This window comes from Chionomys nivalis, chromosome 7, assembly GCF_950005125.1.
Source record: "Chionomys nivalis chromosome 7, mChiNiv1.1, whole genome shotgun sequence".
NCBI classification, from domain to species: domain Eukaryota; kingdom Metazoa; phylum Chordata; class Mammalia; order Rodentia; family Cricetidae; genus Chionomys; species Chionomys nivalis.
Genome location: NC_080092.1, coordinates 51,615,065 through 51,630,339, shown reverse-complemented (window position 1 = coordinate 51,630,339; position 15,275 = coordinate 51,615,065). Strand labels below are relative to the sequence as shown.

General features: G+C 46.8%; 1 protein-coding gene across 1 annotated transcript; it reads right to left on the bottom strand.

The window, feature by feature from the left end:
- Positions 1-1,751: 1,751 nt before the first annotated feature.
- Positions 1,752-14,644, bottom strand: LOC130877957 (asialoglycoprotein receptor 2-like). The gene is made up of 8 exons (XM_057775654.1): positions 14,455-14,644; positions 7,571-7,687; positions 7,262-7,357; positions 6,650-6,718; positions 6,405-6,491; positions 6,176-6,321; positions 2,382-2,488; positions 1,752-2,133 (listed from the first exon to the last, which is right to left on the bottom strand). Exons 1-8 carry the CDS (start codon positions 14,576-14,578, stop codon positions 1,977-1,979), a joined length of 903 nt encoding a protein of 300 aa, XP_057631637.1. The 5' UTR covers positions 14,579-14,644; the 3' UTR covers positions 1,752-1,976.
- Positions 14,645-15,275: the final 631 nt, after the last annotated feature.

Sequence of the window (15,275 nt, the reverse complement as noted above, 5' to 3'; positions counted from 1 at the left end):
AGCTCACTGGGCCACTTCTCCAAGGTAATAAAACTGGCAGCAATAGCTGGAGGAGAGGACAGGAGGCCGAACCCCCTGAAAGGTGCGTAGGGAGCCCCAGGAATGCTGCTTGTGTGAGCCCATATCCATGCTGGGGTCAAGCTTTTTGGTGACACAGCTCTCCGTATGTCAACCATGCCCCTTCAAGGAACCCCGGTAAACTCAATGACTCCCTACGCTCGACTTTGGCTGTCATCGGTGCCCTGTCTCGGACTGAGAGACACTAATTCACTTCTCTCCAAGTCTCATAATTACCCCCCAGACTCATATGCTGAACATCTGGTCCCTAACAAGTGGCATTGGTTTGGGAGGTTCCCAGGAAACTGTCAGAGGCAGAACCTAGCTGGAGGAACAAGGTCATTGGTGTATAGCCTCGGGTCGTGTTTTCCTCAGTTCTGTCACTCCGCCACCTTGGTCCCACCCATAGCCAGGCTATGGTCTGAGATAGTACCTTTCTTCCCTTAGGTTTTTCTCTTGGGTATTTTGTATGCTTGCTGGACATGAAGAGGGCACTAGACCTCATTACAGATGGTTGTGAGCCACCATGTGGTTGCTGGGAATTGAACTCAGGACCTCTGGAAGAACAGTCAGTGCTCTTAACCTCTGAGCCATCTCTCCAGCCTCTCTTGGGTATTTTGTCAAGGCAAAGAGAGCCAACTGATGAAGACAAGCAGCACCGAGGAGGAGGGGCTGACACTCAGCCGTCTGCAGTGTGCCTCTTAAGTGTGTGAAGCAGTTTGCAGAAGGAATTTGAAAGCATTTGGAGAAACTAGGCTGGGAAAAGCTCAGGCTGCAGGATGGAACAGGCAATCCTGGGGTCTGAGCTGAGACTGCTGGGAGGAACACAGACGGTCACAAAGCAATGAAGACTCTGACAACTGGACTAGCAGCCACATGGGCTGCCAATGGCAAGGTCACAGGAAAGGGACTTTCTGTGCCTGTGACCAGAGATGGCTGTCTAAATTGAAGTTTCCTGGTTTCCAGTATCTTGAAAAATTAATGCAAACTGTGTTAATTTAAGAGAATGGTCACTGAGAATTTGTAACCAAGCATTGGAAACTCCTGACTTCATCAGATGCTTCCAACATTATAAAGACAAATACAAATGCCACATCTTTACCTACTGTAGTGAATAATTGAATAAGGCCGGGAACATTCATACTTCAGATTTCTCTACAGCTGCTACAGTCAATGAAGCAAACACCTCTCAGGTATTGTCATCTATTAGAAGAACGATCACAACATTGCAAAATGTGGTGGCAGTGGTGTTTGATTCTATGTAGCATTGTATTTGTGGGTATACAGGAAACACCCCAACAGGGCACCCTGGAAGTGGTTAACTCTGGGGCAAAGTGGAGTGAGGAAGAGAACCTCAGTCTATCTGTCTGTCAGTCTGTCTTCTCCAGGGGCTTATATTAGAGTGAGGGCATTACCTGACAACTCAGTTAGGGGAGACCTTGAATTTAGAGAACTCTCTTCTTCGAGGAGTCTCTGAGGTTCTGGCAACAGCTCCAGCCATCTCGACGCTAGCCACTGAGGTTCCTGCTTCGCTCCTCTTTCCTCCCTCACTCTGAACATCAGTGTATCACAGAATAGTCATCTGGGACTCACACCTTTCTTCGTCCAGACCCTCCCAACTCCCTCTCTTTCGCCCCCATCCCAAATAACCAGACCACGTGACTCTCAAGTATCATCTTGTTGTTGTTGCTCCTACTGTGTTCTGAAGGCTGACACTGAGAACCGCAGTGACGGCAGAGAGTGCTGGACTCTCTCCCTTCCCAGAGTGGGGACAATGAAGCCACCCTCTTCCCATTTTCCCATAACTCCTCCTCATGCTGGACTGTTTCTCTCCCTTGCTTCAGTATCACCACCGACGAAGTTGGGGTGATGCAGTGGGGGGTGCAGAGGAGACAAGGAAGATTTGGCAGAGCAGGCTCCTAGCCGGTGATATTGCGCCTCTTTTCACACACCCAGCGGTTCAGCTGAAAGCAGAGGTTGTCGTTCCAGTGACCATCTGTCAAGATCTCAGCACAGTCTTCAGTGCCACCCTGCTCGTGGCCCTCCCAGTTATTGGGCTCAGAGAAGGCCCAATTCCTAAGAAGGTAAGTCAAAGAAAACTCAGGGTCTAACCTTGGGAGGGTTCTAACCCACCTAAAACCCTATCTCCCACCCAAAATATCACAGCCTTGGAAGGGTTCAAGGGCTGAAAATGTGCAGGCTTGGAAATGGGGGCCAGAAGGTTGGGGAAATTGACCCCGAGGGACCTATGGGAGTGCATGAGGTGAAAGGCCAGGCGGTTATCCCTGGCGCAAACAAGGAGATGCCCGCGGGGAGGGACTGACTTGTAGTTGCTCCTGTAATCGGTTCCATCCGCCCATCTCCACGAGCCGTCCTTGTCAGTGAGACCTATCCAAGTGTGAAACGAGCCAATGTGCTTTGCAATGAACTTCTGGAAAAATAATTAGGAGAGCAAATCGCTTTACCCCTCATCTACGCAAGCATTCAAGTGACGCCCCCCAGCCTAACCTGCCCCAATGCCCTCAGTTCCCAACAGCTACACCCTCCCTCTTCCCTCTGTGAGCACAGCTAGTGTTAAATGGGCATTCGCAGGGCCTGACTTCATAACCGAGCATTTTGTGAGGATCATCTCATTTGAGCCTTAGTGGCTCTCCAAGGTGGGCGCCAAAGTAACTCTCACCTCACAAGGTAGTTATTAGAACTCAGAAAGTCAACCTGGCATCTAGCTGTGACAACCACTGTTCCCAGCCTGCACCCACTTCCCACTCCATTCCTAGAACCGTTGCTATAGCAACACCGAGCTTCTCATCTTCTGCACCAGAATCTTGGTGACCCTGCCCGTGCTGTCCCACAAATTCCAATACCCAAGTACCTTGGTTTCATTCTTCTCTCCATTGGTCCCTAGGTCTCTTGCTGTGATTTTGATAACATTTCCTGAGGTTTGCAGACATCAGCACTTCCAACCTTGGGCTCACTGCCCAGAATAACATTTTGACCTGACTACATAGAGCCTTGACAGTCTCTACCGGAAATAGGAAGATGCTTGGATAAAGGCAACTTCCCAATTCGGGGAATGTCACGAGCTTCTGTGCCAAGGTCCCTGCTCTCACAGCTAGCTTCCTAGGGCTAAAACCTTTCCAAGGGGCTTGCTCTTACAAATGTGGCTGCTCTGGGAATTTAAATCCATCGTTTATGTATGTAGGGGATGTCTAGTCACCTGGTTCTATAAAATAAACAGAGTCAGCTTGCCCAGCACACACTCGAATCATCCCATCTGATGGCGTGTGAAGAGTCTCTGACTGTGCTTGGAGAAAAACAAGCCCAATTCCACTCACACTCCCCAGAGACCAAGGTTGCTCATCCAAGAGCAGACTCAGGGACAGCAGTGCCTATAAAGACTAGAATGCTACATGTATGTCCAGTTCATGGAGAAACAGCCACCCAGGGCTGGTGAGGCTGCTTCACAGATTCAGAAGTATCAACAGGGATGGGGCAAAGAGACCTGGAGATAGGATGTTCTCGCTGTGGCTACCTGATGCTTCCCATCACCGAAGCAACTGAATAACTAAGACAAATGTATGTGATTTAAAACCCCCAAGCTCACGGCTGACCAGAGTCAAATAGTGCTAAATGACCAAAGGAAATAGTCCAGACCGTTCTTCTGCCCTTTCCTAAGTGAACATAGAAGGAACCGCATTCACAGCAGGAAAAGGAGGGAAATTATCACGGAATTCATGCCCTGCCCCCACAGGGGAAGCTAAATGTTTATGAGCAGCTGTGGACTGTGCACCAAGAGCTGAGCCTAGAAGCCCTTTGTCCCAAAACCGTTGATTGAGTCATTTTTTAAGACAATGTATTTACTTTGAAAGTAAGAGACATGGAGTTGACATTTGTTCCCCAAAGCCAAGAACCACTAATTTAGAACCCAGATACCCAAAAATAATGGGACAGAGACTTAAAAACACAAGGACCACACCCTGTGTGTCATCCAAAGATTAGTTCAAGGTTGAAAGTAGTAAGAGGGCCGTTCAGACTGATAACAGCACAGTCTGCCAGGAAACTGTAGTCCTGAACTAGTGGGCGTAGTGATACTTTGTTTATGTTTTAACAAATAAAGATTACCTGAGGATCAGAGTGCGGAGCTAAGTCACTAGAGGCCAGGGAGTGGTGGCAAAGGGATCTCTGTGAGTTCAAGGCCACCCTGAGCTACACAAAATTGAATGTCTAAAAGAGAAACAGAGCTCACACAAAGGTGTTCCCAGCACTTGGGATCCCACGCCTTTAATCCCAGCACTAGGGAGGTGGAGGCGGGAATGATATGGCTGGGTGGAGAGAGGAATATAAGGCGGGAAGAGACAGAAGCTCCGTGCAGTCTGAGGTTTGATGAAGACAGATGCAGTCTGAGGAGGCAGTCTGAGGACAGGACCGCCCCTTCGGTCTGAGCATTGGTAGAGGTAAAATGTCTCTCTAGAGGCAGCTGCTGCTTCTCTGATTCTCAGCCTTAACCGCTATATCTGACTCTGGGTTTTTATTAAGACCAATTAGAATTCATGCTACAAGTGAGGCTAAATTACAAATAAATTTTCATATGTTTTCATATGTCAAAATTAAATACTAGCAACTTCAATCTAATCAGTAACACAAAATATGTTTGAAATTACTGTGAGAATCCCTTACATAGCCAGACAAACAGAAAATACTCAATAACTCCATTCTGATTTCTGTATTCAAATGGTTTAATTGCTTAGCATCGTCCCAACAGAACAAAGCCCCCACAGACCCTTCAGTCTTAAGGCGGCAGGCTGAGAACACTGAGCAATGAGCCAAGTGAGTCTCAATTCTGACTCCACAATGGCTTGCCGGCTCTGAGACAGTCACCTCACCTCTCTCCCCTGGTGCCCTGAACTCCAAGTGGGAATGATAAGGGTGCCCACCCAAAGAGGTCATGAGGATCAAAGAAATGAACTCATGAACACGTCCAAATCGCAGTAAGTCCTGCAGCGAATGCTACCACTGCCCTCCTTGTGCAAATCTGTTCCCCCACTCTGCCAGACTGGCTCCCCTCTGTGAACTTTGTTTTCAGGTTACTGTCTGGGGACAGCAGTGGGGAAGGAAAACACAGGACACACTTACGGTCAGTGAGGACCCAGTGGCCCACTGCAGGAGAGCAATTTAAGTCTTCCCAGTGTGTTCCCTTTCCACACCCAACCGCCAACACAGCAAGAGGGGACTCTCAGCCCTTCTTGATTGACTCCCAAGGTTCTGTCGTGTGACTGTCTCTGCATCACTCGGTCACCTGGCCCCTCGTTCCCACCTCGTAGGACAGTTACTGTTCTATTGTGAGCCTCCCAGAGTCCTGCCACCCTCTTCTGTATTCTTCCTTAGGTTAAAAACAAGAGATGCATCCAGGGAAAAACTGCCTCTGTCTCCCTCAGCAGCAGCCAACTGCTAACAGCCCCTCAGCTAGGCTGGGGCTCCCATCCATCCTGGGATTTGGGTTGGCTTAGTCTAGTGTAGCTCTTTCCTGTGCACGCAACTCCTCCACAGCTCCTGCACATGAGCCCCTGCATACACATGTGTGAAACAGCCCTGTCACGTCCAGAAACACACACTTTCACACCAGCCCTCCATGACCTCTGGCTTTAGCCCCGGTTGGATGCCCATGTTCCAGCGGAGGGCCCTATACCCATGCTCATTCTAGAAGCACCGACTGGACTCATTAGGTTAAAAAAAAAAATGTGTGAAGTTGGGAGGGACAGGTGATACGGTGGTTCTGGTAAAATTTGGAGGGAAGGTCAAGGAGCAGGTAGAATAGATCGGAACACAGCGTAGAAAAGTAAGAAATTCTAAAAGGATAGAGAAAGAAGAAAAAAGGAAACAAGCTAAGTAAATAAATAAGAAACACAAGGGTCAGGAGGATGGCTCGACAGATAAATGCAAACCTGATGACTTGAGTTCAATCTTCAAAACCTACATAAAGGAAGGAGAGGACCAACTCCGCAAAGTCATCTTCTGACCCCAAGTGCAAGCCATGGCTACACACTCGATTAGTAACAACAAGTAAATAACAGAACCTTGACCAGGCTGCTTGATCAAGTCTGCCTTCAAGTTTGCTCACCTGCTCTTCCCAGGAATTGATGACCACCAGGTGGGCATTCTCCAGCTGACAGTACTTGTCTGCCTCATCCCAGGTCAGCCCACCCCGAGAAAACCAGTAGCAGCTGCCCCCGTGGTCCACCCAGTTCACGGGGCAGCATTCTGTGCCTGAGGGAACAGGAGTGCAGAGGGGAATGAGATCCGGCTGGAAGAGACAGACACACTAGGATCAGAGCCCCGCCCGACCCTACCGTTGCTCTGGAGGAACGCCAGCTGACAGGTCAGGATTTTCAGATCCAGAGGGAAGTGCTTCAGGTGCAGGAGCAAAGTGGCGTGATCTAAGGAGAAACACATGGACAGAGATGTGGCCGACACGTGTCTCCACACCTGCCGAGGCCAGGTCCAGAGCTCCAGCTGTTGTCTGGGGAAACACACAGATACATACCACACTACACATCATCATGACCCAGGAGTGGGGGCTGGGGTGACCTCTGACCTGCTTTCAGGTCCTGCTGCTTCTTCTCCAGTTTGGCTTCCCAGGATGTCAATATGTCATCTCTGCTACCTGAGGAAGAGGAATGCTAAATGGGTTCCCCAGCAGTCTGCCTTCTTGAATGTTTCTCTGGCTGCACACTCCTGGGTACCCCGGAGGGTCTGTTACCTCGTCCCACAAGCTGCTAATCTACACCTAGACTCCCAGCCTCACCCAAGGGAGGCCCCTATGCTGCTTAAATTCCTTCACTGGTTCCCCATGTTTTCAGGCCAAGCCCCACACAGTCTACACAGCTTGCTGTGGGCTTGGCCCCTCCATCTCTGACCCCTCACCACTGTCGGTCAATCACCACCTCCTGTCATAAATGTACAGTGGTCTTCTTCACCCCTAGCCATAATGGCTTCTTTTCATCTCTGCCTGGAACTAATAGCCACGTCACCTCCTGCGCCGTCCCTTAGGTCAGGGCCGTATCACCAGAAGCCGTGTCTGTTCCCTTGGCTGAATTCTCTGCCCTGGCTTTCATCCCCACAGCCTGTGAACACACTCCTACTGCAGACCCGGCACCATGCCCAGCCAATCCGTATGGATAAAGTCCCAGCCATCCGCCCAGCTCACCGTGGGAATCCAGAGCACTGAACTCCATCAGGGTGCTGGAGGAGAAGTTGTTGAAACTTTCTTTCAGGGTCCGCAGCTCCCCTTGCAGCTGAATGCCTTGTCAGGGGACATTGGGGACCAGCTGGGTGTGGGGCTGTGTCCCCCATCACTACAGCCATCATCTCCCCACCACTGATTCCCATCTGTTCCCAGAATCTGCCCCACACTGCCTCCACCTCGTCTCCTTTCCTCCCCTGGCCCCCGTCCGTGCCCCGCCACTCCCAAGCTCTTCTCTATCCTGGCCTCACCCAGGCCAGGCCATGACCTCACTTTGCGATGAAATCACACAGATGACCACCAGCAGCAGGACGTTGAAGGCCAGGGCAAGCAGATGGAGGTGGAGCCCGGAGCCGAGGCGCTGTACAAAGGGAGGGGAAGGAGGCTGCCCTGTGAGAGAGAATATGTGTGTCAGAAAACAATTTCAGAGGACTAGAGAGACGGAGAATAAGACACAGAGAGGCACAGAAGTCTAAGGAAGCACACAGCCTGGATGAGAGAGAAAATCAGGTGGGGGCTGAGGGAACTGGATGGATTTTGATCCTACACACACACACACACACACACACAGAGAGAGAGAGAGAGAGAGAGAGAGAGAGAGAGAGAGAGAGAGTTGTACACTTGTACCCACATGAAATTGTGCAAGCATTCACATGCACGTGACATAAAATATACCAGCTGTGTACATAGGTGAGATCTTACATCTGGGGACAGGAGACCCATTAAAAACAATGATGCAGACTGGTCTTTGCTATACACCCTAAAAAGGGAGGTCTACAAATGTTTTCCTTCCTTCCCATAAGTCAAAGAACCAACAGATCACTTCTGTCCTCCCATAGCCCCTGTCCCTTCAGACTGGAGTGCTGGCAGTTCTTCCCAGTTCTACCATGGCTCTCCAGTCCAGTTCATCCCACCAGAAAATGAGTCCCAAAAGCCCCTGTCCAGGTCCGTCCACTTTACCCATATCCCCCCAGTTCCCACCGTCCATGTCATCCCCCAAAACCCAAGGATCGCTGGCTCTACTGTCCCTTTGGCCTTCCATCATCCCACGGTCACCTCTCCTGCCCCCGTCCGTCTGCCCCACACTCACACCTTCCCTTTCCACTCTAACGAACACACGTTTTCTCACACACGTGTGCATACATCCACACACTTTGCCACACGCTGTTATTTGCATCCTCACACACCTGTATTTTTACCCGTGTGAACTGGCTTGCCTTTCCAGGACCAGCCCCTCCCCTTGCCTTTGTACCACCCTCCTGCCCTCAGACAGGCATCAGCCTGTGACTCTGTGGCCTTCTCAGTCTCAACGTCACCATGCCAAAGCAAACCCTGCAACCTGGGTGATGGGGACTGAGGACCACCAGACCCTGAATTTCTTGTAAACAACTGGTTTTCCTCTGCTCTGAGCAGCCTGCAGCTGCTCTGAGCATGAGACCCTGATGGCAGGGGAGTGGGTTCTGGTGAATCTGCAGCTGAAAGATCCTGAGAGCCGGGGGGCATGGCCAGAGTCCTATATAAGCTGCCCCTGAGCACAATAAAGTGGGCATTCTTGGCATTCTTGTCTCAAGGATGTCCCTGTGGCCCCATCTGTCTGTCTGTCTGTCTGTTTGTTTTTAAATCTTCAGCCTAGTTCCTGTAGCGCTTAGCCAGTAGAGCGTGGAACGGAGCCGGTGTAGTTTACACCTGGGGATAATCTCAGTCAGGAGCCAGGAGTCCTCCTGAGGTCATTTCCTACTGCTATACTGAGTAGGGTGTTTGCAGCCATACTTAACCCCAACTTAACCTAGACAGAATATGCCTCTGAGTTCCCAAGCCCTAAGCACAGCCTCCGCTGTCTCTCACCTCCCCTGACACCCTCCGGAAACCTGTATTCCTCTCTGTTGTGATTGGAATGTGCTACCAATGTGGTCTCCAGGGCAGCAGTGTGGGGAGGGAGGACCTAGCAGAAGGGGGTTAGATCTTGAGGACTCTGCTCTCCTGAGTGGATTATTGACGTCTTTGCAAGAGAGCAGCCTTATTAAAAGCTCCCCCTTTGTGGTCCCTTCCACCCTCTCTGTGTCCTCCCACTTTAGACTGATGCATGAGAAAACCCTACCAGACACAGCCCTCAGTCCAGGGTTCACAGACTCAAGAAACATGAACCAATGGGGCTGGAGAGATGGCTCAGAGGTTAAGAGCATTGCCTGCTCTTCCAAAGGTCCTGAGTTCAATTCCCAGCAACCACATGGTGGCTCACAACCATCTATAATGAGGTCTGGTGCCCTCTTCTGGCCTGCATACACACAGACAGAATATTGTATACATAATAAATAAATAAATATTTAAAAAAAAGAAACATGAGCCAATACGTGCCTCTTCATTGTAAGTTTCTTAGTCCTGCGCGTTCTGCTTTAGCAGCACAAGACAGGCTAGGATATGCTCCCTCTAGCAGTACTTTCTGATCAGTCTCCCCATATGAAAATCTACAGCCCAAGTCCTGACTGTTTCTGCAGGAAACTCTTGTCCTGATTCCCAGCTGACCTGTGACTTAGCAAGTCACAGCCCAGGGAACCCAGAATAAACCAGCTGATCCACCAACTAGCTCTGACAACATGGACAGACCATTCAGTCTTCGTGTCCCCATCTCTTTCTTCCACCTCTAAGATGACAGGGGCAAGAGTGGCCTCCAGACTTAGTGGTTCTGGGCATTATATGAGTTAGGACATAAAAAGCGCTGTGTGGACAAGCTTGAAATGCTCTACCCAAGATAGAGAAGCTGCCAGATTTTCCTTCAGGAAAAAATCAATTAAAACACACATGCACACACACACATATACATACATACGTACATATATATACATGTATGCATGTATGTATAAGACACTGGACACTGGGCTATGAAGGGTATTGATCCCTGAAAGATGAAGAAATGAAAGAGATGAGTTCTTCCATTGCCCAGCTCACTACTCACTACCTAGAGAAACTTTTCAGGTCTCTGGGCAGAGAGGAGAAATTGGGACAGAGTCTAGCAGACTCCCTGATTGCGGATACAGCTTGAAAGCCTGAAACCAAGACAGCTAAGGCCAAAGGGTCAGACAGGCCGTAAGCACTCACCCACATCCCAGAAGGCTGGAGAGTATTTAGGGGAATATAAAAGCATCCAGCACCAGCAAGACAGAAGGCACAGTGCTCCACATCCAACCATAAGTTACAAAACATATAATGAAATAGGAAAACAGTTCAAATGAAGGAAATGAATAATTTGACAAAGCAGATGGGGAAAGGGTGTCTCAGTGATAAGACACTTGCCTTATGTGTAAGGCCCTAGGTTTGCTTGTGTTATCAATAATGAATAATCAATAAATGAATCTATCAAAATGAAATGGACTCAGAAGTGACACGGATGTTAGGACAGACAGAACACTGATGCCGACACTACGACTAGGGCACACATAAAACATTAGACATATGAAAGACAGTTAAAGGTCACACATAAAACATTAGACATATAAAGACAGTTAAAGGTCACACATAAAACATTAGACATATGAAAGACAGTTAAAGGTCACACATAAAACATTAGACATATGAAAGACAGTTAAAGGTCACACATAAAACATTAGACATATGAAAGACAGTTAAAGGTCACACATAAAACATTAGACATATGAAAGACAGTTAAAGGGCACACATAAAACATTAGACATATGAAAGACAGTTAAAGGGCACACATAAAACATTAGACATATGAAAGACAGTTAAAGGTCACACATAAAACATTAGACATATGAAAGACAGTTAAAGGGCACACATAAAACATTAGACATATGAAAGACAGTTAAAGGTCACACATAAAACATTAGACATATGAAAGACAGTTAAAGGTCACACATAAAACATTAGACATATGAAAGACAGTTAAAGGTCACACACATAAAACATTAGACATATGAAAGACAGTTAAAGGGCACACATAAAACATTAGACATATGAAAGACAGTTAAAGGTCACACATAAAACACTAGACATATGAAAGACAGTTAAAGGGCACACATAAAACATTAGACATATGAAAGACAGTTAAAGGTCACACATAAAACATTAGACATATGAAAGACAGTTAAAGGGCACACATAAAACATTAGACATATGAAAGACAGTTAAAGGGCACACATAAAACATTAGACATATGAAAGACAGTTAAAGGTCACACATAAAACATTAGACATATGAAAGACAGTTAAAGGTCACACATAAAACATTAGACATATGAAAGACAGTTAAAGGGCACACATAAAACATTAGACATATGAAAGACAGTTAAAGGTCACACATAAAACATTAGACATATGAAAGACAGTTAAAGGGCACACATAAAACATTAGACATATGAAAGACAGTTAAAGGTCACACATAAAACACTAGACATATGAAAGACAGTTAAAGGGCACACATAAAACATTAGACATATGAAAGACAGTTAAAGGTCACACATAAAACATTAGACATATGAAAGACAGTTAAAGGGCACACATAAAACATTAGACATATGAAAGACAGTTAAAGGGCACACATAAAACATTAGACATATGAAAGACAGTTAAAGGTCACACATAAAACATTAGACATATGAAAGACAGTTAAAGGTCACACATAAAACATTAGACATATGAAAGACAGTTAAAGGGCACACATAAAACATTAGACATATGAAAGACAGTTAAAGGGCACACATAAAACATTAGACATATGAAAGACAGTTAAAGGGCACACATAAAACATTAGACATATGAAAGACAGTTAAAGGGCACACATAAAACATTAGACATATGAAAGACAGTTAAAGGTCACACACATAAAACATTAGACATATGAAAGACAGTTAAAGGTCACACACATAAAACATTAGACATATGAAAGACAGTTAAAGGTCACACATAAAACATTAGACATATGAAAGACAGTTAAAGGGCACACATAAAACATTAGACATATGAAAGACAGTTAAAGGGCACACATAAAACATTAGACATATGAAAGACAGTTAAAGGGCACACATAAAACATTAGACATATGAAAGACAGTTAAAGGTCACACATAAAACATTAGACATATGAAAGACAGTTAAAGGTCACACACATAAAACATTAGACATATGAAAGACAGTTAAAGGTCACACACATAAAACATTAGACATATGAAAGACAGTTAAAGGTCACACACATAAAACATTAGACATATGAAAGACAGTTAAAGGTCACACACATAAAACATTAGACATATGAAAGACAGTTAAAGGTCACACACATAAAACATTAGACATATGAAAGACAGTTAAAGGTCACACACATAAAACATTAGACATATGAAAGACAGTTAAAGGTCACACACATAAAACATTAGACATATGAAAGACAGTTAAAGGTCACACACATAAAACATTAGACATATGAAAGACAGTTAAAGGTCACACACATAAAACATTAGACATATGAAAGACAGTTAAAGGTCACACATAAAACATTAGACATATGAAAGACAGTTAAAGGTCACACATAAAACATTAGACATATGAAAGACAGTTAAAGGGCACACATAAAACATTAGACATATGAAAGACAGTTAAAGGTCACACACATAAAACATTAGACATATGAAAGACAGTTAAAGGTCACACATAAAACATTAGACATATGAAAGACAGTTAAAGGTCACACACATAAAACATTAGACATATGAAAGACAGTTAAAGGTCACACACATAAAACATTAGACATATGAAAGACAGTTAAAGGTCACACATAAAACATTAGACATATGAAAGACAGTTAAAGGTCACACACATAAAACATTAGACATATGAAAGACAGTTAAAGGTCACACATAAAACATTAGACATATGAAAGACAGTTAAAGGTCACACATAAAACATTAGACATATGAAAGACAGTTAAAGGTCACACACATAAAACATTAGACATATGAAAGACAGTTAAAGGTCACACACATAAAACATTAGACATATGAAAGACAGTTAAAGGTCACACACATAAAACATTAGACATATGAAAGACAGTTAAAGGTCACACATATAAAACATTAGACATATGAAAGACAGTTAAAGGTCACACATATAAAACATTAGACATATGAAAGACAGTTAAAAGGTCCGAGCTGACTGGGCACAGTAGTGTCCACCTATGATCCACGCACTCAGGAGGCTAAATAGGGGGACTACTGAGAGTTCAAGGCTAGCCTGGGCTACACAATGAGTTCGATGTCAGCCTGGGCTACGAAGTGAGAGCTTGTCTCATAATAACAAAAATCCCAGGTTCCCTCTGAGATGAAAAATGTAGAGTCTGAAACATGTGGGTGGCCAGGCTAAAACCTTTTCCCGACCAAGGGCAGGGCCGGTGTCAAATGCGCGAGAGGAGGATTCAGACAGGAAATTAGTGGGGATCTCCAGGGTCTCCCCGTGCCCATTTCATCCCCACACCCCTGGTTCTGGGTTCCACATTCCTCCTAGGCGTGTATATGCGTGTGCACACGCGCACTCTGGAGGGTGGGCTCATCTCCAGCTACGGGCCTTCTCTCGCTTCTAGGCACACACCCTATCCTTGGGACCTGTGCTCAGAGGGGTCAGCAGCTCACAGGTACAGGGACACTGCGCTGGCTAGTTTTACATCAAGGACACAATCTGAAGTCGTCAGAGAGGAGGGAGCCTCCACTGAGAAAATGACTTCAGAAGACGGCGCTGTAGGCAAACCTGTAGGACGTTTTCTTAATTGAAGCGGGAGGGCCCAGCCCATGGTAGGTGGGGCTACCCCTGACTTATGGTCCTGGGTTCTATAAGAAAGCAGGTTGAGTAAGCCATGAGGAGCAAGCCAGGAAGCAGCATCCCTCCATGGCCTCTGCATCAACTCCTGCCTCCAAGTTCTTGCCCTGCTTGAGTTTCTGTCCTGACTCCTTTCAGTGATGAACAGTGATGTGAAATCATAAGCCAGACAAACCCCTTCCTCTCCGAGCTGCTTTCGGTCATGGTGTTTTTAATCACAGCAATAGTTACTCTGACTCTGACAAACGTACACCCAGCCCGCGGAGTCAGTGTGAAAGAGACAGAGAAGCTGGCAGCTGAGGCAGGGATCTAGGTAAGGTCTCAGAAACTGGACACTTGCCTTTCCAAAATGGATTTTCTGTCCTAGGATTCTGCCTGTGGGTGCCTTGTTCCTCGTCGCCACTGGGCTGATGGTCATTTTCCTCAGAGTCCAGCTGCTGGATGTCTTGAAAGTCCTTCTCCATAGTGGGCCCGAGGGCTGGAGCTGAGCTGCGGTTTTCTTAGGGCTGGAACTTGGGTTTGTGCTAAGAGGCGAGTTGCTGTGGAGGGGTGCTAGGACCCGAGGAGGTCAAGGGGGAGTGGTTCAGAGTTGGAGATTAGCTTGGGAAAGGGCTTGAAATTCTGCAGGGTCCCATTTCTTCCCAGGAGGCGGTCTGTCCCTTGGTGCAGCTAGGAGTCTTCCTATCACACTCGTGTGGACCAAACTATAAAACAGGTTCCCATCCCTCCCCCAGTGTCCTTGAACCACTTTTTGTTTTATTTAGCCCCAGACATCCCCAGCCCCACGTCTCCCCACCGCCTGTTACCTGTTAAAGTATAGCGAGCCGACTCCGGCTTCCAAATGCAGCCCACGCAGAAGGAGCAAGGGGTAAGCCTGGGAGAACTGGAGAGGTGGCGCTCGATGAGAGGGGAGAAGGGGGCTGGTCTAGGCGAGAGCCGGGTCCCTGTGTCTGAGTGTCTAAGTCCACCTAATCTGTCATCTCCTGCCCCCTAGGACTTTGGACAGCAAATAGAAATAGAAACCCAGTTCGAAACGTGGGCCATGGGCAGTGGGGGTGGAGGACGTGTTTCTGTTTGCAGAACTGGAGAAAGGAGGTCCCCTTGTAAACACACACACACACACATGCACACACACGCCCCTCATTGCACAGTGTAGGAAGG